This window comes from Atractosteus spatula, chromosome 4, assembly GCF_055471065.1.
Source record: "Atractosteus spatula isolate fAtrSpa1 chromosome 4, fAtrSpa1.hap1, whole genome shotgun sequence".
NCBI classification, from domain to species: domain Eukaryota; kingdom Metazoa; phylum Chordata; class Actinopteri; order Semionotiformes; family Lepisosteidae; genus Atractosteus; species Atractosteus spatula.
Genome location: NC_142709.1, coordinates 14941836 through 14966948, shown reverse-complemented (window position 1 = coordinate 14966948; position 25113 = coordinate 14941836). Strand labels below are relative to the sequence as shown.

General features: G+C 36.9%; 1 protein-coding gene across 3 annotated transcripts in view; it reads left to right on the top strand.

Annotated features, from left to right (window-relative positions):
• LOC148835895 (rho GTPase-activating protein 6-like) overlaps window positions 1-25113 on the top strand; it is a 164196-nt gene that overhangs the window by 130014 nt on the left and 9069 nt on the right. For all 3 annotated transcript variants that reach the window (XM_088914752.1, XM_088914754.1, XM_088914753.1), the window contains exons 2-9: window positions 1101-1260; window positions 7022-7093; window positions 11706-11962; window positions 14123-14318; window positions 14961-15016; window positions 17333-17483; window positions 18197-18345; window positions 19972-20151. In XM_088914752.1, coding sequence (XP_088770878.1) covers window positions 1101-1260; window positions 7022-7093; window positions 11706-11962; window positions 14123-14318; window positions 14961-15016; window positions 17333-17483; window positions 18197-18345; window positions 19972-20151 — 1221 coding nt within the window. The remainder of the gene's footprint in view (window positions 1-1100; window positions 1261-7021; window positions 7094-11705; window positions 11963-14122; window positions 14319-14960; window positions 15017-17332; window positions 17484-18196; window positions 18346-19971; window positions 20152-25113) is intronic.

Genomic DNA, 25113 nt, shown 5'->3' with positions numbered 1-25113 from the left:
TTTAAGTTTCTATAAAAAGATACAGAACACAATAGTGAAGTGTAAATATTGAATGTAACATTTCCAGAAACTGCTTTTAAAACTATTTAATGTTTTTAAAACTATTAAATGTAAGTATATCATTATTGTATTTAAAATCATTTTCATATCTCTTTAAGCTTGCAATGCCAATGTAGTGCAGTAGGTAGGCACACTTATATACAGTATAGACAATAGAAATGGAAATGTCACTTGAGCTTCTGAGATGAAAATTGACTGTAATAATTCATTATTGCGTTATCAATTTGTTGTTCCTTTGTGGCTCTTCCTGTTGCTATGCGACATGCACACAACCAAGTTTAAATATAGAAGTAGCAGTGACGTTTTGTAACTGAAAAATCATCAATAGAACATTTAACCCAGACTGCTTGTACTGTAGATCTGCATTTTCTGACACTTGGCATCATTATGGTTCATGGGAATATAGTTTGTTCTTGAAACATTTCTGTTATTTCTGCTCTATCACATTGTGTGTATATGGTACAGTATTTGCTCTTTATTCTGTAGCAGAAAAAAAAGAAAATTTGGTTGGTTCAGATTTTCCATTTTGAAATCTGTGATCACTCTTAAGATTATGAAAAAAAGCTCAAGCTTTAAATGTTTTAATAAAATTAGATTATACAGTATGTAAACACCAATAATGGTTCCAGTGTTTGAATATTACAATTTCACTTATCTGATTACACAGTCAGTTTCCAGTGTTACTAAAAGCACTCCTTAGTGGAATGAAACAATAAGAAAAAAAGTTAGCAATTGTCAAATGTCTAATCATAGTATGAGAGACAAAATCTTTAAAATAATTCAAAGCTGATGTTTTATAAAACATAAATGAAAGACATTTTTCATCAAAATGGATACTTCTGGAGACAAAGTGGTAGGTCAAAATAAATTCAAATTTAAGGCATCAAAGGTTTGATCCAAAAATGTAGAAATTTAGAAATGATTCTGAATTTATCATTTTTTTCATAACGCAACACATCAGAAGGTGCTTTGGAAAATAAAACCCGAATAAGCAGGTGGATGAAGCGTCTTAATGTAGCTGTTTTGCTCTTTCGTCACAGGGTGACTTCACCTGGAACAGCATGTCTGGACGAAGCGTGAGACTAAAGCCAGTGCCCATTCAGAGTCTCTCCGAGCTCGAGAGAGTGCGACTGCAGGAGGTGGCCTTTAATCGACTGCTGCAGGACTATGATCTGGGCTGCCAGATAACTATCCCCAAAGGTACTCTGCCTTGTACTTTCTCAAAACAGTCATAAGAATGAAAGGAAGAGACAAGAAACAAGTAGAAAAAACAGTGATCAGGAAGCATGGTAAAACTGAGCAAAGCTTTGCTCACTATGCAAAGAAGATGTACACTCCAAGAAGTTTGAGGGATATTTACACCATACTGTATGTTTCTCCTGCATGTCTTTAGCAGTGTTTCTGTGGGTAATAGCTGCATAGCTTTTTTTCTGGAATGTTCTTTGGAGCTCCGTGATCTTTCACCTGATTAATTCTTTTGTCCTGTTGTGTGTTGTTTGTTTGGAAAGGAAAAGGCTTTTATTTAGTGTTGGTTTGAGGTAAATGAGCTGCCTTTTTTATTTCAGAAAGCTATTATACCAGGGAACTATATTAGTGCTGGTGAAATGAGTTTCTGTTTTGAATGTAGGGGAATTGATCTAGCAAATCCAGACAGAATTTTAAACCTTCAGCTAAGGTATTCACAGAAATTCATGAAAATGTACAGTACATTTTCCAATTTTCAAAGCTTGGCGTGAGTGCTTCACAGGAAATTTATTAGTATTGGTTAGTTATATTCAGAAGTAGAAGAATTTTATTTTTGATCTTTACACCAAAAAAATATGTTAGGTTACAAAACCTTTCACTGAGAAACTGAGAACACTTGCAAGCTTTCAGAAACATAAGTTTTCTAAGATGCATACAAGACTGTAGCCTAAAGACATTTTTAAGACTTGGCTAATGGTCTATTAGCGTGCTTTTTCTCCTGGGAAAAGCTTACAAGTTTACGCAACTTTGTCGGTAGTTTAAAATTTCAAAAGGGCTTTTCTTCCTTCCTCCCATAGAGTTACTTTCATCTCCTCTCCTGTAAGAGACAATGTATGAAACAGTTGCACTGCTAATGTTAAATTTAGTGGTTGCGATTCAGTTTCGCAAAGGCATTAACTACTGTTTATCCATTTTTTCTTAATTTTAAAGATGGGAAGGTGTATGTTTCATCTCTCCTCTTTCAGTGTTTCTGATACTCTTAATGCAAAACAGCACATGCTGTATGTTGTATTGATAAAATAAGCCATATAAAATCATTCACTGCCATGTACTGGTTTCCCATTCAGATTGTACCCCACCTTGCGTGAGACCCCCTGTGACCCTCAATTGGATTAAGCGGTTAGAAAATGGATGAATAAACAGAAATCATTCAATACATTTTTAGATTGAAAAAGTAGTTCAACATCTATTTTCTGTATTTTACCTGAAGATTTTTCTCATAAGTTTCCCCTGTAGAAGAATTCTTCAGGGACGAAGACATAATTTTCTCACCCAAATTCAATTTCATGAGGTAACACCAAGGTGAGGGAATAACAAGTAACATTCTTTACATCTGTTTTGGGTTAGTCAGCTCCCATGTGATTTCCAGATGAATTTGGTCAACTCTGAAATGGGGATTTCAGTTTGGCACCGTGCTATGAACACATGCCTTAGGGAGAGCTCTGGGGCAGAAAGGTGTTCATGATGAGGTTTTTTGTTGGCTCAAAGGCCATTCCCAGTTATGCCTTATTTGAAATTGCACTTTGTTCTTTTTGTGTTTCTGTATTAGCTGAGGATTGGAGTCAGGAAAGTGAAGCCCTCCTAGGCCCATCTTTGTGTTCTGATGGTTTGTTTTGTGCGACGGTTGCCAAGGTGCTGTCCAATCTTTCGGTTCATACTTTTTTCCTATTAATAATTTTTATAGTCTTTCATTAAAACAAAGACAGCGCACACTAAGAGAACTATGTGAAGCACTGAGCTTGTGGTGATACTGTATATACAGTAGCATACATGTTTACAGAGGTAAAAGTGACGAAGGAGCCTGAAAAAGTGCATTGTATGCATATAAATCTTTATACCATACATACCAAAGTAGAATAAACGACAATTAAAATGAACAGATTTAATAGTAGTTACAAGAGCTCTAATAACTTGTCCGTCCTTGTTGTTGACCTCTCTACAACTATAGTTTCTACTGTTGTAGCTAATCAGCTAGATCCACGTTCTAACCAGCTTTCATTTCAGTCTTAACATAAAACCAAGTGGAAGTCAAAATCAGCTTTAAGAGATCATGAAATAAAAACATGTTTTTAGGTTTTGCATCACTCTACCACTGCAAACAGTGATGCCCAGCTTTTCCATATAGCTCTGTATGAAAAGTAAACAGTCCCATTTTGATGTTTGCTTTTTCAGACACAGTAAGCTTTCAGTTGTCTATACCACATTGCACCATGTGGATCTGTTTAATCTCAAGCCTGAAATGCCATGTTGAGCAAAAGGGGCTCAAACAAAACCCATCACAGGATCAGATTTCAACATGTGCTGCTCATTAATTTCAACTGTGGTGGTTCAGAACCATGCTGTGGGGTTGTGTCTTAAGCAGTGAGTTGCACTTGAAGCAGATATACACATGCTCACATACTTTTAGAACATTTCTTAAAATTTAATAATACCATATTTATCCCCATGCAGCCCATTAGAGGTTTTGGTCGACATCCCAGGGTGATGTTCAGGCCTCCAGCATCTGCTTCCTTGGATATTTGCTGATTCAAGAGAAAATCAGATATAGCGTCTTTCTCTGTAATGCTTTCAAACAGCTGTAGATTTTTAGAAATAGATCTTTTGTGCTCAGCACAATTGAGGGCAGTTATCCCTGAGATAATACACAGGACTCCACTTACTTAGTAACATCCTAACAACTGTTAAACATATTCTTTAATTTTTTGTGTTTAATTATTACCAGTTTCATGTAATTAGCCCATTACATCTACTGTATGTTACCTAGAACACAGTTAATTAACTTTATATACAGTATGGCCACTACTTTCTGATACTCAGAGTGCATAACTGAGATATCTAATTAATCGTAACTCAGGCATGGAAATCTGATGGGGAACCCATTCCATTCTCTTGATATTTTTCACAGATGCTGATTTGCCACAAAAAGCCTTTTTGTCAAATTCCAGTTTTAAATGTGTGTGTGGAAAAACATGCTGTGCCACGATCACAACATTCCTTTAGTTCTTTTATCAGTGTATAGAGTCATTTATGTGTCTTTTTTATAACTGTTGCGCAAAAATTCTGCATAAAAAGGAAAAGAATGGTCCCGGGCTATTTTCAAAAGACATCCTTTGAAAGTTGTCCAGAACTCCTCTCTTTAGAAACTAAAATTAGCAAAATGATTCTAAAAGAATATTGTTTTCATTCATATATTGGTGTCCAAAAGAAATCTGTATTTTAAAAACTACTTTGTTTTTCAGTAAATCTCAAAAGAAGAGAATTTAATGTATATACAGTTTTTTCAGTTTCCATAGAATCTAGGATTACTACAGTACATGTACATTGTAAAATACAGTATTTGAAACATTTTTTTTTTCTTGAAAGACTGCAAAATTGAAATTTGAAAGTGAATGCTTACTTGTCGTACTGTGACATTGTGTTGTACTGTATAATGCGTGTTGTGGGAGAATCATGGTGTACACAATTGACTCGGTAAATGAAAAACTATTGACTTGGTAGATCTAACCTAGAAAGAATGCTTTCATTCTTTGTACATTACTCAATTCGACACACCAAAACACCGCATCCATGGGGCTTTCAATGGAAAGCTGTGCTTTGAGAATCCAAGTGTTAACCCTTGAGTTGAGTTTTATTATTTATTTTTGTATGCAAAGCAACTCGTAATATTTACCCATTTATACAATATATTACTGAAGTAAGTTAAGAGTTTTCTTGCTCAAGGGTATAATGGTGTTTACTTATACTGTATAAGTATTTTTCTTAGTTTTAAAGCTTGACTTCTAGTACTGTAGATCATTAAGATTTATCCTATTAGTGCTGAATCTTTTTTTGTAACCAATCATTTTTCCAAACTACGCACTTTACAATTACCATCTGCCGCTAAAGACGAAACAGTTGTTTTAGCTGTGACTCCAACGTGGGTTAGTAGAGGAAGTAAAGCCTGTAGGATCAAGGACATATGACCCTCTTGCAACATCAGAAATTCAAGACATGTGTCTGGTATTCTACAAATAGTATATCGTTTTTTTAAGTGGGAATGTTCATTAACGCAAATTCCAGAACTCTCCTGGGCACTCCTTCATTCATAAAAGTTCTAGTTCTTAGGAAATTAAAAAGGGAAACCTTTTAAGTGGAAATTGTGGAATAAAAGATAGATGTGCTCTCTTCCGTCCCTGGAAAATATATTTTTGTGGTTAAGAGATTCAGTTTCTTCAGAAATGTTTACAGACAAAGCCATTGTTTGCTTTCACCATTGTTTTGAATAATCAGCAGTGGAGGTGCAGCACCTTCTTAAGAAGAGGGCAATTTCAGTGTACTCATAATGTACTGTATATGTACAATAATAATAATAATAAAGAAGGACTTGGAGTTTAGAAAATATCAGTTTCTTGAACATCACAATTTCTATTTCTATTCACAATAGAAGAAACATCTTTCAAAATAGTTACAACCACTTCCTTAAATATTTTAAACCAATTACAGTATATTCAAATGTAGATGGTACATCTATTTGTAAAAGTTTTCAACAATATTTAAGTTTATACTAATATATGCGTTACACTAATGTACACTAATAACTGTTATTTTTTAAATGTAAAAAAGTCATTTCTTAAATGACTGTGTTGGTCATGGTTTTTTTTTTGCTCTGTGACTCATAATCCAGAGACTTGAGGATTTCATCATCTCTAGTCAGTATCAAAAACAGCTCAGCTGACTTACGTCCCTTTTGTTGTTATGGAAACAAAAAAAATATAAGAAATATGGGTGGATCCTGAACTCTTAAGGATAAATCTCAGATCTCATAAATTGGTAATTGTGTGGCCTTCAGTATAACTGTATTGACTGTAGCTAAAAAAACCTTGACTTTGACAAGTGTGTCTCTTGTCATCCAAGAAAGGCATTTTTTGCCTCTTGTGCATGAGGACTGTGAAATGAAGCTGACAAATGAAAGTATCTTACAGTATGTAGTAGAGCACTCCAAACACAAAGTATTAATGTACTGTATACAGTACAGTACTGTATATAATGCTATAGTGTATAATGCATGGTATTTGCATAGTATGTAACATATAAAGACATTATAAATCCTATAGTACATGATTACAAATGCAAATAGCTGGAAAGGAGATGTTTGTTTTTCAGAAATATGGATACTCAATATTGCCTTCACTGACAACCTGAAAGGGATTTGTCAGGCATCAACAGGAAATATTTGAACCAGATATTGTGGTGCTGTGCTTGTTTTCTAATGTATATAGATAGATAAGACTTTTTTGATCCCGAAGGGAAATTGAGGAACTGTTACGACTATTTAAAAAAATGTAGCAAAACTTTTCTCATTCGCAAATAGCAAAAATCTAAAGTCAATAATATGATTACTAGTTCTACTCACAAATTTGACATTTCAAGATAATACGTATATTGTTTTTTAAACGATGATGATTTTCAATTTGTTTTCTGGCATTTTATTCATGCACATTTTATTCAGGTACATTAACAGAAATATAGTATCTTAAAGATGGTTATTAGCACATAAATTACAGAACCTCCAGGAAAATGTCCTGGAATCTACAAACCTTGATCTTTCAAGTAGCATATTTTATTCACTAAAAAGAAACATCAATGATGAATATTGTTTCAGATGCAACCCAATTTTTAATACTACATTTTGCCACATAAGTTCTCAATTACCCGTATTTATTTCATATGTTTTCAGATGGACAAAAGCGTAAGAAATCCTTGAGGAGAAAGCTGGATTCATTAGCCAAAGAGAAGAACAAAGATAAAGGTAAAAAATATCTTTGATTGCTGGTAAATGGTATTTTGTTACTATTTATTTGCGTTTACACTTTTAAAAATCCCACAGGACCTTAGAGCCAGGAAGTGAAATACATGCTGTAGGGCAATCTAGGCTGGCTACATTGTGGAATTCTGACACAGAATCTAAAAAGGACACCACAGTTTCACCACAACTACTATGGCATCTACGGTAACTGCAAACAGTTAAATTTCATTTCCCGTTTCCCTAATTGGGAATTCATTTGGGAGTTTTTCTGTCCAGGAGGAAGGGTGCTACCTAGTGATTCACCAGCACCACTCCTAGTTCAATCTGGTTTTCCTTTGATGTGTCTCATCCAAGTGATGGTCAGGCCCAGCCTTGCTACTGCGATTACATCAAGATTTGTGGTGGTATTGCTGCTGGCTACATTTTAGGGAACCTGAGATTCATGTGATCCGTTTTTGGAGAAAACGTGAATGTCAATGTTTTTTTGTTCACTAATTATTTTAGGGAAATTATCCTGAAAATTACATTCTTATACGGTATCTTATATGGTAACAGAATATACATTCTAACATTGTTATGTGGTATCTCTTGTATTTGCTCTTCTTGTTTCCTCTTTCCTCGAAAAAATGGAAAAATCTTACACTATCCAAGTCAGTCTCCAGATGTAAATCCAATTGAACATGCATTGTACATGTTGAAAACAAAGGATAGATCGAACACCCTAACAACAGGCACCACCTGTGGCTGCAGACAAGTGGCTGCAGCAAAGAATGTCAGATAATTAGAAAGAGTTCTGAAAGAGCTGAAATGGTCATCGGCTTCATGCATTTATTGCCTCAAAGGGAATTGCAACCAAATACCAACTTTTACAATCTGCACTACGTTACGCTGAAATTGACTTAAAGTGAACACTTCCCAATGGAAAGTTTTTTTTGTTCCAATAATAAATAAAATACTCGTAGAACTTTATTTACATTGTACTACGCATCCATATTAATTTCATGAGCACACATGTGTATTGCTTGAATGTAAAGCGAAAATAACCTTTTTAGCTTTGCTGTCCTAATATACTTGAATGGCACTGCAAATCATTTTCACATGTCTCTATCTTCTTTCAAACCATACACGTATCCCTCCTGTCCATGAAGAGGCAGAGGTTTCTCCATAGCGGTAGAACAATGCTTTTTGGTGGGTTTTAAAGTGGATTTTTCCTCCTCTTAGTGCTTTGTCCCCTGACAGCTGGGATCTGTTTTCTCACACATTCACTTGCCACTCCGTTGACAGTGGAAAATGGAGTCTTTCATCCATTTCAGAGAAGCTATGCGGGTGTTGCTCCAGTCAAGCATTCTCAGCTGTTTACACTGACATACCAGAGAGCAAAAATATACAGTATACCCTTCTAAAAAGCCTGCTTCAGCAACTGTGCTGCCCCAGCCCCTTAGAAAAATGTCTGCTGGAATGCAAGAATTCACAGTAGGCCAATCAGTCGTAACTAAAATGAAAACAAGAAGGAAAAGGAGTTTTATCATCCAGGGCAGTAGTTTTCCATGGTACAGAACGGCTGTTAAATTTATTCTTGAATGACACATCATTGACTGAGCTAACTGAATATATCATTCACTGTGCAGAAGTCATGGAAAAGCTCCAGCCCACCTCAACCTTTCCTGTGAGGAAACTATAACAGCCAGTTAGTTAACACAGTCAATGTAACATGCACAGAAATGTATGTGTTCATATTGATTCAGTTAATGATAGAAATTCAATAGAACTGATTTAGTATCCAAAATGCGTTACCCAAAATTTAAAAACCATTAAAATGCATTATTTTTCTCACAAAAGCGCCAAACACTTTGTTATGAATAATGTGTTATGTTTTATTTTAGTGTTGCATGTTTGTGTGGTGTGAGTTAAACTATATTCATTTATCCTCATTCTAGAGGTCATTTTGATTGTTTTCACTTTAATGCAGGTGTATTTATAGGAGTCAGTTCTGATCTATGATTTACTGCTTGACTCTGAGATTTACAGTACAGAATTTATTCTAAAGAAACAACATTTTACACTAAGCACAAATAAAATAAACAGCCACCTGATTAAAACAAGCACTACTCTTCACATACAGTATCATTCAAACACATAGTGGTGTGGTCTGTCCAGTTTTAAAGCTTTCTTTTCTTCACTGTTGCATTGTTTTTAATTTCACTCCACTATACAGATCTCTCTTCACCTTGCTCAATTTTACTTTATAACATTTCTTTGATAGACTCATGTATGTTAAAACAGTTCATGTCAGGTAGTGTTTAAAAGATAACTTCATATTTGACACAAAGCTGGCCCGGTCAAGAAGTTATTTTCTCCAGCATTTTGTAAATGAGAATGTTTGGCTGTAGTCACAGAGAGAAGATAATCCTTCAACTAATCATAATCTGCCGTCTCTAATTACTGTATTTGATACAGCGTATTAATACTTTAATTTCTTTAATATGCTATGATAGGCATGGCATCTACTTTCAGCTATGGGTTGCACAATTATAGGTAAAACTATGAGCTGTACAGTATATGAAATACATATGTACTACTGTATATGTATATTACCTTGTATTTAGTCATGACCAAATGAGAGACTGTTCTGGGGTTTGTAGGAAAACACCCCTCCTTTTTTCAATGGGTTGTCCTCCTTGTTAATGCCGAAACTGTACCCATACTTTTGGGTCATGCACTTGCCACTGTAATGCCACCTAAATGCATCACCTTTGTCAGGCGACTGTAATCACTGATCATCAGCTTCATCTGATGACTGAAATCAAGCTTAAGATTCTTTCGTGATACCAGGCTACTAGAGAGTGTTAGTAGTTATCATTCTGGCTGGGTAGCTCCATTCAGTTCATTACCTTTCATTTCCTCAAGGTCTGGGCTGGTCACAGCTGTTTGCTGTTAGGTGGTAGCTTTCCTGGAGATTAGTGAGGATGCATGGCCCCTGAGAGCCCAGTAGCCTCATTTTGTGATGTTCCCTCCAGCAGCATTCCTAGATCAGTTAATTTAATCTTTCACTGAGCAGTGGCATCACTGCATTGCAATTTATGCCGGGCAATTTGTGATGTCTTTTATACATCACATTAATACATATATTCATATTTACATAGTAAGAACATGTATACTTATGCATACTGTATGTTTAAATGTATTGTTATTTTGCACTCAACATGTTCTATAGCAAAGAGTGCAGAAACCAAAAGTGAACTGTTTTCTACAGTCATATCCACAAACGTTCCAGATATTTAATAATTTATTCATATTGCTATGTATAACTCAGAAAGACTAATAAGTTATCATTCTGTGATTGAGGATAATTGCGGATGAAAAAACATGTCGTAACAGCCATCAAGGTTTTGCCATTTTTCTCAGGTTTTTCAGTCTAAATGATATTTACAGTACAGCTTACAGTATACCATATCCCAGGGATATTCACGTACCAGCCTTTTCACAATATTGCAATGCATGTCTTTGGCATAGCCATCAACATGGTTTTAAAATGAAATACATACTTAAACAAACATTTACCTCACTGTGCAAAACATCTGCAGAGGATAAGTTATAAAGATCTAGTATTTGAATGTCATACATTTTTATTATACATATGGATATTTAAGATATATAAAATTAAGAGTGATGCACAGAGTCATTAGGAAACACTGCTTTGCTTTTGTTTTCACAGACTATTGTCTACCCAGGCCCCTACACTACAGTTTAAAGCCTACTCTTTTTTAACAGGGTAGCACTAAGTGCTTGTAAATTCAAAGGTTTCTATTTCCTGCCTCAGCAATCAATACTCGCTACTGATGGAGAGTGCAAATTCACACGGTTTGAGGTAAAATGCCTGAATATGGAAGCAAAGTGGTTTAAAACATCTGGTGTGGGCATGTTACAAAACTAAAACAGTCTATACATGGCACAGCCATTTCATGCTTTTTGCCGCCGTTAAGAAATTGCTGTAAAAATAACTGGAATATTTGGCAGTTATTTTTAGAACATTGTCCGTGAACAATCAGCCATACTGTGAACATGCCTGGCACCGTGGGAAGACGGAATCGGCGTGGAAACAGTACATTGTGTTCAGATTTTATATTAAAAGTGGTTTATAGATTTCTCTTGTAGGGTACAAGAGTCTGTGGTTTTAACACAATTAACAGTAAGCCACATAAATTGTTTCACAGTTGTGCATTTTACTATATGTGGTACAAACACACAATAACAGAACTAGCAGCAGTAGACTGTACTGTAAATGGGAGATTGCAGATTACAGAAGCTACTGTATCTGTTAGTCATGTTGATGTGCTCAGCACATCGTGTTTTCATTTAATTTGCGTTCAGGCTTTGTCTTTTGGAATAGTGAAAAAATACGACCTTCATTTATGATCTGTATGGAAAGGTCAATTGAGAACTCAGTTCCTGTAATTGTATTTTGATGTTAATGAACTGTTAGCAGGGAGAAATAAACTCAGGATGTCTTAGGGGATCGGACAATGAGTTTTTGTTTTCGTTTTTGTTGGTTTTCTTTAGGTATGTTATCAAAGAAATGCCGCTTACCCATTCCCCCTCATTCTTGTTTTTATAGAATTTGTGCCTCAGGCCTTTGGCATGCCGCTCTCCCAGGTCATAGCGAACGACAGGACCCATAAACAGAGGCAGGATTCCCAGAGAGAGGAGCACAGAGACTCCCCTGACCTCGTCTCCTCCATCCTCCAGTTTGGAGCCAAACGAGCAAACAAAGAACTCTCCAGCAGTAACTCATCTCTAAGCTCAACGTCAGAAACTCCCAATGAGTCCACATCACCCAACACACCTGAGGCAGCTCCTAGGGCACGCAGACGGGTAGGAACTGGCTTGTAGTTACTGTATAATGTTATCTAGCAGCTCTGAAACCATTGTCCCTGTTGCAACACAATGGTTACCAAACAATGTGAAACACAAACGATTGCCATGATAAGCATGAAAGAAGGAGAATACTGTGATTCAGTAGGCAACAGTCTTGTTGGCCAGCATTCTGCATCACCTTGTGTTAAAAGAGTAACATTCACAAGTACAATAATGCCCAGGAGTATTTAGGAATCAAGCACGGGAGGTTTATATTGTTTGAAAAATGTTGAAACCAGCTCTTACAAAATGAACAATAAGGACCCTTTCTCTCTTTTTCTGAACAGCCTGCAAACCTGGAACTGGTAAAATAAAATTATATCTTCCCATGTAAACTCTATGTTTATAAAAAGAAATTTAAAAGTACAATATAACGTAAAGTGCTATGTGCTTGGAAGGTTGTTTTACAATACCTAAAGCTTTAATTCTCTCTTTAATGTATGCTTTTAGTTTTTATAACTAAGCCACTGACTTACAGTAAGTCCTTGCTGCTACTTTACTCACAAAGAGGACAGTCTAAGGATGTGTCTGGCAAGTGACCAAACCTCAGTAGGCCTAAAGAAAAAACTTTAAATCACCAAGGATCATTTCTACTCTCTGGCACATTCCACATGCATTTCGGTTGAAGTTGTGATTCAACTAAAAGGCAAAATTGATTCCTAAACATTTAAAACAAATTCTTTGTAGAAAGTTTAATTCTACATGACAGCCCACGCAGCAGATAGCTAATCCTGGCACACTGATTGAGCCCTTTTCTTAACTGGTAGGTTGGCTTCTGTTCAAATGTTCCCAGTGCTCCTTTCCCAACAGAGTGTTTGATTTAAGCAGCAGGTTTTGGTGTTTCCATACTGGATTAGAATTATAAGGAATTCAAGCACCACAATGGCAGACATTTGTATTGGCATGTTACAGTATGTAACTCCACATCTCAGTGTCTTAAATTGCCTCTCCAGAACATCCAAAATCCTAGATGCTAGACTGCTAGACATCTTTTTTCATGCGGTGCCAATACACCCAGCTAAAGACCTGTACATGTACTATATGTGAGTCTGTAGGCTAAAATATGTCTTCTCAAGACACATATCATATGCTAAACATACATAACTCTTCATTATCCTTACCTTATTATCCTTATAGACAGTATAAATGACTTAAATTCTAACCCTATTTTATTTGTAGTGAATATGTACATGTACAATAACACATGAGGAAACAGACTGAAAACAGTAACTCTGGTTTTGCTATTCTTCTGTACCAAAATAATGTTTGTTTTAGGTTTTTCAATTTTTTATGGGTCATCAGTTTCTGGTTTTCTTACTATGAGTGAATTGACCTGCGTCATCAATGGATGTGCTGTAAACTAAAACATTTTTTAGGAATGTATGAATATCAGCTCAAGGTGTTATGAAAATGTATTTATTTATATAGAGCCTTAGAATTTGGCACAAACTGCCCCTGTGGCTACTGTTTGTTTTAATTCTGGTTAAATGCTTAGTCATTAAAACCGCAATTTTTTTTTTAAAGGAATTAAGATACAATCACGGTCAAGGCATTTTACTCATTTTGCAAATAATGAAAAAAATATTACTTGGTGGCAAACATTTTTCAGTCATACAGTATAATGTTAATGGCTGTAAGAAGAATATTAAACCACAGAACTCATTACATTTAGGCTGTGCATTCAGCATGTCCTTTTTTGGCTTTGACTATTTATTTACTGTGCAGGCAAGACATGGGAAGGATTTACTCTATATTGATTTTAGAATCATTTCATGTACAGAGGCTGACAGGGCACAAACTGTATAGGTGCATTCCTGAAAAAGAACTTCATGGTTTCTGGTCTTTAACTCTAAAAAAATGAATTAAAGACACTTCTAAAAAGATAAAGTCAAAGCAATTTGGTTTTTGTTTTTTAATTAATTGTATTTGAAGTTGTGTATGTTTTCCAGGTGAATAGATGAAAGGGGATGTGCGGGCTTTTCACATGCATAAAGGAGAGAAGACTAATGTGTCTTTTGGAGTTTTTCAGCATGTGCAGAGGCCAGAGAATGAGAAGATATGATAATGGGGAGGATGGGAAGATGAGGTAACGCACTCACATTCCTTGGTGTTCTGCAGGGAGGAATGTCTGTGGATTCCATCACCGACCTGGATGACAATCAGTCTCGACTCTTAGAGGCCCTGCAGCTCTCTCTGCCGGCAGAGACACCGAGCAAAAAAGAGAAGCAGCGAGACAAAAAGCTGAGCTTGAACCCCATTTACAGACAGGTTCCCCGACTGGTGGACAGCTGCTGTCAACATCTGGAGAAATACGGTCCGTACTGATAAACTAAAGCTTCACGTGTCCTGTCTTGCAGCCGAGAGTAATCTAGATTTTATCAGGCGTTGGCAGAACGCCAGATGTACCTGCCAATACAGGGCAGTTAGCTGTGTATCATTCTGTCTGGGGTACTGCTGGAAAAAGATTAATAAACTGTTTCATCACAGATGAACTTACAGTATACCATAATCATCACCTAAGTGCTCGGTTCAGTTCACCCTGTGACACACTTATTAACAAAAGTGGTGTATCAGGTTATAGTGTGCCAATGTCAAAAAATACTAAAGAGCTACAGTATGCTGCCTTTGGAAATATTGGTGTAATTGTGTTGCATTTTGCAAAAGAAAAAGAAAACTTAAGCCATTTTTAGTCATTTATGTTTGTTATTCTGCAGAAGTGCTGGGAAATCAGCCTAAATTAAAGCCATTATTGGGGGAAAGTTCATTTTTCAAAGTAGTATTACAGTAGTGTACTTGTAAAACCTACAGTTACAAGAAACTTAAACTGTTAAAAGTTTAAAAGTCATGTTTCAGTTCCAGGCTACCTGTGCAAGGGATTGTATTACCGAGTGATATTGTAACCACAGAATTTAGACTCATTTAAAAACAAATGAGTTTTTTCTTGTTTTTTGCCCAGGTCTTCAGACAGTTGGAATTTTCCGTGTAGGAAGTTCAAAGAAAAGAGTGAGGCAGGTAAGAATTGTTTTAGACGGGTGCTGATTCATCCACAGTTACAGTAGCTGTAGTGATGTACATTACCTGGAACATGCCTACTCTGCACTTGAAGGTGTGAGCATTGCTGTTAGTGCACTACAGCTTTGCTTTTCACCATTTGCTCTATGCTCTATGTGAGTCCCAGTCTTAGTCTTCTTGCAATGTTTGAACACTTTTTGAGTTTTTCACTTCTTGTAACTTTCTGAATAGAAATGGAGTGTTGACGTTTTGCCAGTATCTAGTAGTGTGCCACCAGAAATTATGAATAAGTAAACTGCTACAGTATTTTTGACAAAAGCAGAACTTCTTTTTTGCAAACCTATTACAAATATACAGTATAACACTCTGTCTAACTCTCATGAGACATGTGAATGTTAATTAACAAGTTAAGTTCTGACTGTTTCAAAGTGCTGAAAAGCAAAAACCTTCAGAGAATTCTAATTCTGGTTCTCAAAGCTCATTTTGCCCTTATTTTAGTTCATCATATCATAGTTATACTTAGGTCAGTGAAATGGGCTTATATATGTATCTTACAAGGAGCACCTTTTCTGGATTTTTTAATTAAATGCAAGACATACAGTAATTGAAATGCATTTAATTGAAATGCTTTGAAATGCATTGTAGAAATAATAACCATGAAATCATGAAGTAGAAAAGACATCCTAAATGTGGGCAGAAATATTCATGCATTGTTATGAGAACAGACAGAAAAGAACTAAACAATATGAAAATTAATCTTCTTTAAACAAAACTTATTTGTGGATTGGAGCACTGAAAATAGAAAGGCCTAAAAGGTTTTCCATAAACATGTAAACAAGGATAGCAGTTGATCTCTTCATTTGCTTAGTTACAGTACCATGCACTCATCGTCCAGTTTTTTAATGCTGTGAATGTTTTTGAGTGGATTAAAATAACTACAGTATAAGTCTAATAAGCAAAATATTCCACACATTTATAACATTTTGTATATTCCTGGAAAAACATCATACTTTTAAACAAGTGTTGTCTCCTGCAGAAACCTTTATCAGTATGATGTATCTTCAGGAAGAGACATAGAAGAAGGCTAACTGTTTATTTTCTAGCCACTAAACACTGTATTCCCTGACACACACCAGTATTTCTTGAACTTTTTGTTCCTCATTTGTTTGTGGACTGGGTAGAAACAGGGAACATTCTCAGGTAACGTTAGATAACTCTTACTAAGACATCTTTATCTTTAAAAGAGCATTTCCAGTTTAGATTTTCTTTTACTTATCTAATGCTAGGAGGGATTGGCTCCTGTGTCAGTGGGCATAAAATGGTAGCATAAATTATATGAAATGTTATGAATTTCTCTAGAGCCCCTTACCCAAATGGAAACCATCTGTGTTAAAATTTTGTTTTAAACGGTGTGTTGTTTCTTTAATTTATTTAGTTCTATATATATCACATTCTGACTGCTGTTTTATTTGAGTATCATTTTTCATGCTGCAGCCAGATGCAGTTTGTCAGAATACTTTGCAATTAAGACAACTACAGTATGCATGAGATCCTAGGTAATAAAACAGGCAAATGTATAAAACCTGTTTGACTATTTATTTTAATAGTGACCCACTCTTCTGATATTACATAAAGCCAAGACATTTTAAAAGTCTTGTAACTCATAGATTTTCTTTCCAAAAGAACCATTTTTTTTTCAGATTATAGAATTGTGCAGTGAGATAGTACAATATAGGATCAGCACAGTCATAACACACTAAGAAACTAACACAGAAAAGGTGCCCCTTCTGTTTTCAGATTTTCTGATAGTATGCGTAAATGCTTTATGTCTGAATGGTAGCAGTACTAAAGCGCTTAGCTTTTTGCACAGTTAGTTGAGTAGTCTTCTGTGATATCTACGGGTAAGCCAGTGGAATTGATCAGAGTACACTTGGCAGGATATTGATTAGAAGTACAAAACTACATTGAATTTAATCATGCAACAATACCAGGAATTCAACACTAAATTGAAGTTTAGTGCCTTCTTTATGTTTCAGTTATTGTAGTTACAGACGTCCTTCTAGAATTCTGTAATTCATCCTTGAAGATTGTAGTCTGAACCAATAGCTACTAGTAATAGTAAATTTGACTTTAATCCTAAGAGAAGCTTAATATGGTCTAATATCAGTACAGTATTTTACCTTCTAGTAATATGCAGATGTGAACCAGTCCGGGTGCCCCATTCAAATCATGTATCCCATAACTGCCCAATGTATAACGTTGTCAGGGACGAATTAAACATCCTGGTAGGCTCATGGTCTTTCTCCGTTTTCCTAGCTAAGAGATGAGTTTGATCGTGGTGTGGATGTCCAGCTGGATGAGGAGCACAGTGTTCACGATGTTGCAGCCTTGCTGAAAGAATTCCTTCGAGACATTCCTGATCCTCTACTTACTAAAGAGCTTTACACTGCTTTCATCAACACAATGTGTAAGCAACTTCATCTCTTCTGCTTCTTTTAGAAATAAAAAGCAAAGTTGTGCAATTTGTCGGATTTAATTCATTATAAATTATTGTTGAAGGTTTATTCAGTGGTTATTGGTAGAATGTTTATTTGTAAAATTAGGTGGGCTGCTATTCTTGTCTAGGGACTTTACCTAAACGACAGCATCACCACATTGTAGCCTGTTCTTGAACAGTTCTGTTCTCAGAAGCTAAGCAGGGCTGGGCCTGGTCATTACTGAGACAGGAGACCTCTAAGGAAAATCAGGTTGTTGGTGGTTAAGCAGGTGGTACTCTTCCCTTTGGGACAGAATTTCCAAACCAATTCCCTGGTATGGTAACAGGGGATGCTGTGACATAGGAGGTACAGTCCTTCGGATAAGAAGTTAAACCAAGGTGCTGGCTACTTGGTTACTATAGATTCCATGGCACGGTTTGCAAGAGAAAGGGCATTAACCTTGATGTCACGGCTAAATCTTATCTGGGCTTGTGCAGTACAGTCTGGCCTCCCTAAAGTTCCTCCTTATTTCAGCTGGTGAAGGAACTTTCTGGTGCTACACTTCAGGGATGGGTGAAGTGGGACCCTCTTGAAGTGCTTTGGGAGCCTGTGGGATGAACGCACTGAATAAAAGCAATTGCTGTAGCAGGCCAATACACTTCAGCAAAGTGTGACTTAATTTTGTTGTTGCTTTTGTCCACAGTGATGGAATCCAATGAGCAGCAAAGCGCACTACAGCTTCTCGTTTACCTTCTACCTCCCTGTAACTGTGACACTCTTCACAGACTCCTGGAGTTCCTGTCCACAGTTGCTGCCCACGCTGAGGACATGTTTGATAAGAACGGCCAAGAGGTAGCATCACCTCTCACTTTCACTTTACTCACCTCTACTTTCTTCGTGCTCTGACTAATAGATCCAGATGAATGAAATGATGTACAATCAGAGTGAATTACTTTTGCTAAGACCTTAAATGCAATTGACTAAAGTATTTTAAATATTTCCCATACCCAATAGGCACCCTTTCAACAATCAAAATCTTCATTTTGTGTTGTAAAAAAGGCAAATTAGATTGTGGTTTCATTGTAAAAAAGTCATGGTATATCTCCAGTTCTGTGGTTCTTAAACTGGATCATACACTGCTTATAAACAATGAGGCATTAAGAACTTAGCTCTGTTTATCCGTTGATAAAGATTGTACTTTGTGGAGCAGTGCTGTGTGAAAGAGACATCAGAATTATACTGCGGCAAGTGAAGGTGACAAGGTGACAGACATAGTTGAGTTCACAAGGGAGTTCATACCAAGGGAGAACAGAACATTCAATTCTGTTGAACTTTCCCACACAGTGTTCTATCTATGATCATATTCCAGAAACTAAATTGCAGAGCTCAACACTATTAAGCCAAAAACTGACCAATTTCATGGTTGGGAAAAAGATCAGCAAATTCACCATGCCTTTTTAATTCCATGTCTTCAATGTCTCATTTATTGCCTAAACACATCACAACAAGTGGTTTCCTTTTTTTTACATGAATACAAGCTTTGGTAAATGAAGGTAATTTATGGTGAAAACGTAGACCTGTACAGTACATCTGTAAGTTAAAACTTAATATACTTAAACCCAGTGTTCTTCTTGGTATTGTGATAGTGCCTTCTCTCTTCCAAACTTTATGGACTGGACCTACTAAGCCATTCACTGTGAAATAAAATCTGTGTACGCTTGATGTATTAAAAATTAAATAAATAACTCCTTCAGGGTTGGCACAGGTGTGCAGTGGTTAGCATTGCTGCCTCATAGTGCGGGGAGTGTGGAGTATGTATCTTCTTCCTGTGCTCTCATGGGTTTCCTCCCACAGTCCAAAGACATACTGGGAGGTTAATTGGCTTCTGAAAAATTGGCCCTGATGGGAATATGCGTGTCTGTGTGTGCCCTGTGATGGACTGGCGTTCTGTTCAGCGATCCTGAACTGGATAAATCAGTTAGAAAATGGGTGGGTGGATAAATAACTCCTTTACGATTTCCTAGTCAGAATAAAATTCTGTCTAGTTACAAAGGTCTTTATTTGGCTTCTTAGCTAACTGTCGTTTGAAGAAAATCAGATGTGTCAAAAATCAAAGCGTTTACTGTAGTACTTTTCTGGTCCAAAGGGAAGAGTTCCGCCTTGTGTACTAACACATCTCCTGGTGCTTGTCCTATGTAAGCACAAAGTAGACCCAGTCATACTTGACCCTCTCTGCCACTGGTATGGCTGCAGGCCAAGGAAGTCAACAAGTTGATTCCATTTTTATTGTACTGAAATTGCCAGAGCAGGCATGTTGACATACCCATGTCCTCATTTAATCTCTTGGAACTGAACCTCTGAGGTTTATAGATGTTGGCACTGCGTAGGGGATTAAAATGTGAAAAGAAATCTTGTTCTCTGGCGCAAGGATGAGTGTCCTGTGTGCTTGCCTTTACATGTATGTGTTCATTGGTTTAGATCACTGGGAACAAAATGACGTCGCTCAACTTGGCCACAATATTTGGCCCCAACCTGCTGCACAAGCAGAAGAACTCAGACAAAGAGTTCTCTGTACAAAGCTCAGCACGGGCCGAGGAGAGCACAGCCATCATCGCTGTCGTCCAGAGGATGATCGCCACATATGAAGCCCTTTTCATGGTGCGTAGCAGCTTCATCATTAGCATTAACTTTATTAATGCACTTTATTTCTCCTTCTTTTTGAACATTGACAGATGTCAAATGTCATTTTGATATCATTCTGATATCTACAACTACACTAGATCAGGAGTATCATTGACAATTTCACCATATTTTTCATCCTCTACAGTATATTTACAATTATTCATCATTTCTCTTTATATTTCACTAAACTTAACCATGTTTTGAATTAAGTTATTAAAAGTTAATAAAAGTAATTACAGTTAGAAATGGAATTATATTTAAAGCACGCAGTATGTATAGAGACATTGTTTCTATGTGTGCATACTGTAGTATCAATTACTTCAGAATAAATAAGAATTTTTCAGCAACAATATGTGAATCACATTGAATTTATTTTTATACCTTATCTTGCCTTGTGTCCATTGCTTGCTTGGAGAGGCTCCAGCTCCCCAGCGACCCTGTAGTGGATAAAGTGACTAGAAAATGACAGATTGATGTATTGCACCTAATTCCTGATCTGAGAAGGTTCAGTTCTTAAACAGACGTGTTACCCTTTTCATGTGACAAGCTTATCTTTCTCCGGGGACATGTTTTATGCAGAAGCAATCTTCGGAATGGGGTGTAGTGTATCATGATCTTTGGGGGGGCTTGTAGATTTTCAGCAAAGAAAACAGATGTTCACACATTGCTTCACAACATCGAGAAGATCCAGGCAGCTTGAAGGTGAAGCTGTGGGAACCTGTCTAGCAGGAAGGGGGTAAAACTCTGCAGTGCCAGCAGAATGAAACTCTGCCCTGAGTTCTCCATTACTCGACAATTATAGTCCATTCCAGTTCAGTGTCCTCCAGTACTGTCCGTGCCGTTACCAAGTGGACTAGAGAAGTTGAAAATAAAATTAGTTTTTGTTAAAATCACAGAAGCAGTGCTCAGATTCTGAGAATTGAATTTAGCAGCCAATCCTGTACTGCGGAAGCTGAAATTATCCTACAAAATCGAATTGCAATGAAGCACTTTCACACTGTCATGCATCTACAATATGTTATGACTTATTTGCTGCCTCGCATTTTTACATTTAACTTGATGAGATTCTCAGTTACGTTACATGGAAATGTAAGATTGCACACTTTCTTCAGAGCTCACGATACTTCTCTCCTTTTTATAACAAAAAAGTTTCTATTTCTCCTTATATCTAAAAAAATATGTTGAGTACTTCCTACCCAACCCAAGACCCAACCATTAGTTTTCCTATGATAAGCACCATATTTTGTGTTGAAATCCTAAGGAAATACCTGGAATATGTTGTGATCTTGACTAGCCCTTTTTTTTGTTATTGTGTCAATTATGAGGTTAATCTTCAATACATTCTCATATAGAGCTTCCTGTTATATAATGTAGTGGGACATTTTCCTCCTTCACAGCAGGACTGGGCTGGTGACCCAACCCTACTAATTTTTGTCACAGCAATGCAAATTGATTTATGCCTCTTGAATTTCTGAAATATGTGATTTAATTTCAGTGGTGTCACACATGACTACAACTCCCTAAAAGCTCTTTAGTAACAGTAAATCTGAATTTACTCCCAGAATAAAAACAGATAACTTTTCTGTGTCAGTTTTGTTAGTGCTTTAATCAACAGCAAGCATGTATGCAGTGAAAGTCTGATTTTTGGAATTTTCAGATTTACAATTGGAAGCCACGTAATCTACTGTCTCAGCTTTGCTATTTTATGAGAGACTTTTATTTGGATCAAGTTTGCAGCATGGATTATTTAATGGGAAAGGGAGGGTATATATGACAGGTAGGGAAGGTACGGACATTCTGAGGAGGTGGAATTTTGACTGACTTAAAGGTCTTGGATAAAGGCAGAGAATGAAGTGGAATAGGAGGTGGTCGAGCAGGTAAAGGGTGAGCCATCACTGCCGCCTGGGCTGTAAGGATTGTGAACAAAAAGGCCACCAGGTGGGGCAGAGCGAGCATCAGTACCTAGGTGGGCTCCTGTGGGGATAGCAGAAAGAGGAAGGAAAAGAGATAAAAACATAGACGAGTTTCCCAAAGGTGCAGTATGTAGAACACCTTATGAATGAAAAAGGGGCAGGTAGAACAGATACTGTAGGAGATGTGAAAGATCTGACTGGGCATTGACAGCAGGAAGGGAGATTGAGAGTGAAGAAGGGAGAGAAAGGTTTAGCATTGAGATGGGAACGAGGGGCGCACCCACGGGCGCGGTTGCAGTAGAACTGTCTTGGGGCAACATCTTCAGGAGCTGAGGCAGAAAGGCAGAAGTTATGGCATCTCAGGAAAGCAGGTTGTTTTCTGTGGAGTCTGGGGAGACAGAGAGCAAAGAGTTGCGTCTTGGAGTTGGAAAGGGAAAAGGTGACTTCCTCTTTTGGGCTGAATGGAGCCAAACCACTGTCGAGTTTAGAATATCTGGGGTTTTGAGGTGGAGGGCCAAGCCATGTTACTCCAGGCATGTAACAGATGCAGTCAGGAGCTGAGTGGGTGGATAGCAGAGGGAGATCCATGGATGGGGCAGTGAGGGGACCACCATGTGTGGACTGGTGGAGCTGGGCTGGAGGCCAGTGAGAATAAGGAGATTCAAGCGCTGGAAGCTAAGCAATGATGCCCACGGCTACAGAGGCTGAGGGGACAGGAGTTGCAGAGGGTTTGGTTGGGAAAAGCATTCTGAGGTGAGATAGTCAATTTCATGGAGGGAATCATCCTCTGAATCAGTCAGGAGATCCATGAAACAATAAACAGACAGAAGTAGTGTGAATCTTTTGGAAGGATGCAGATAGGAGTGAAAAGATGCAGCTGACCATAAGGTAGGTCATTCTTCTTGAGCACAAAAGAATGTGCATGTGGTGGGGATGGTATTTATACACAAAAGACTGGAAGTGGGCAAGATTATGGTTTGCTCTCCTCTGAAGCTTTTGTTCTAAATTCCTTTGATTGACTTGTGGTTAGCCTGACTTATTCAGACTACTACACTAAACTACTCCAGCCTGTGTGTTGTAAAGTGGAACCATAACTGCACTGGAGAAGCATTTCAGTCTGCAGTACTCACGGTGAATGGGAAAACTTTTTATTATATTCATCTCTTCACTCAAGGGGATAAACTATGATAATTCTGAAGAATAGAAGAGTTATGAACAAGCCTGGTATGCTTGACGATAAACTTGACACATCAATTGTATGTTCATAAAATATTCACATTTCTATTTCTATTCTTATGTTGAGGAAGGGCTGGCTGTTCTACCAGCAAACATGTACAGTTTATTGCTCTAAATACATCTGGGAAATGTAAAGAAATCTTTTTTCGATACTCATACTGTAAGTTATTCTGTTCATGGAGAATATGAATAATACAACTGGTAACATGCTTGCTGGCCTGGAAGACACAGTCCTCTGAAAACAGCTTGAGACAGACACAGAGGATAACACTGTAATAACCATATGGCATGGTTTTCTTGAGAGAGGCTCCAGGTCATATTTTAGATCATTCACTACCTGCTACTAATTACTGTAGATGTTCACATAATTTGCAGGGGGTAACGAGGACAGAAACTCTCATTTTCTTTGTGAAAAAATGTGATTCACATATTGTTGCTGAAGGCAATATCCTTGCTGCAATTATACTGTAGCTTTGGTTAGATGATGTTTTTTCCCACAGTCCCTTTTAAAGGTTTGCCGATGGTGATGGCTGATCTGCTTAAAAGATCTCATTTTGTCAGCAAAATTTATGTGTTACATTAGCTGGCAGCTTAGGTACATTTTAGTTCCATTATAATATTTGAGAAACTTCATTTGCAGAGACTCCACCTAATTTTTGTGACTTCTTAAATCCAAATCCAGCCAGAAATTAATTTTTCATCAACAGTTTAACCCCACAAAGATTAATAACCTCTGTAAAACATTCTTTAAACATGTTTAGGATATCACCCAATAACCTGGGTATGTATGGACTAATTTCTGACAGGTTTAGAGGCAATTCTTTCATATACTCTATGTACCCCTAACTATCGGACTGTAGAACTACAGTTAATTATTTCTCTACTATTCACTGAGTAACGTGGTACTTTAAATGATAAGTATAGACCAGTCATTACAAGGATATACAGTATTACATCAGATATTGTGCAAATGACTGTTTTCAAACCACTCCTGTACTTGTTTTTATAGATTTCTTTTATATTCAAACAGCATTGGTGTTTGATGATTGGTTGTGAAAGTTTGTAGGACATTTAAAAGGTTGCACAATAGCAGTTTTAATAAAAAGGGATATTTATTAAAACCAGAGTGTTTATCAAATTATGGGATTTCAAATAAGGTTCAGAGATTTCTGAAGATATTTTTTCTTGTTTCTTCTATATCTTTTCTTTTCACATTCACAGGTACCATAAAAAAGTATATGTAAATGGTAGAATGTATTAGACTAATAACCATAATTAAACACAATCGTATTGCAAAAATTGGAGTGAAACATTGGTCAATTAAATAACTACAATTTACTTCTGCAAATTACACATTTCAGACCTGTGTAGGTTTAAACATTAGTTTTAAATGGGGTGGTGATTTTTTCTTACTGGAATTAAGGCCTAATTCGATTCTAGACAAAGAACCTAGTTGTTAAATACGCACACAGGATCAAAGCTAGATCTTCACGGCAGTAATTGGTTCGCATCCTTTATGATTAGCTTTTACGGGTACCAAGATTTTTAAGAGCTACATGGTGGTCTGGTGTGTAAATGAATCTTCTGCAGTATCCTGTGACCTTTATTTTACTATATCTCTTTTATTCCACTTCCAGTACAGCAGCAATGATTTCAGATTTTCTCCTTAAACGAAAGATGTGTTATGCATTAAACAATCTTCCCCTTTAATGTTTTTCAAGTCTAATCTAACCTAACTGTTCTGAGGGGGTTTGGTGGGACGCCTGTGTATTTGGTTATAAAGAAACAT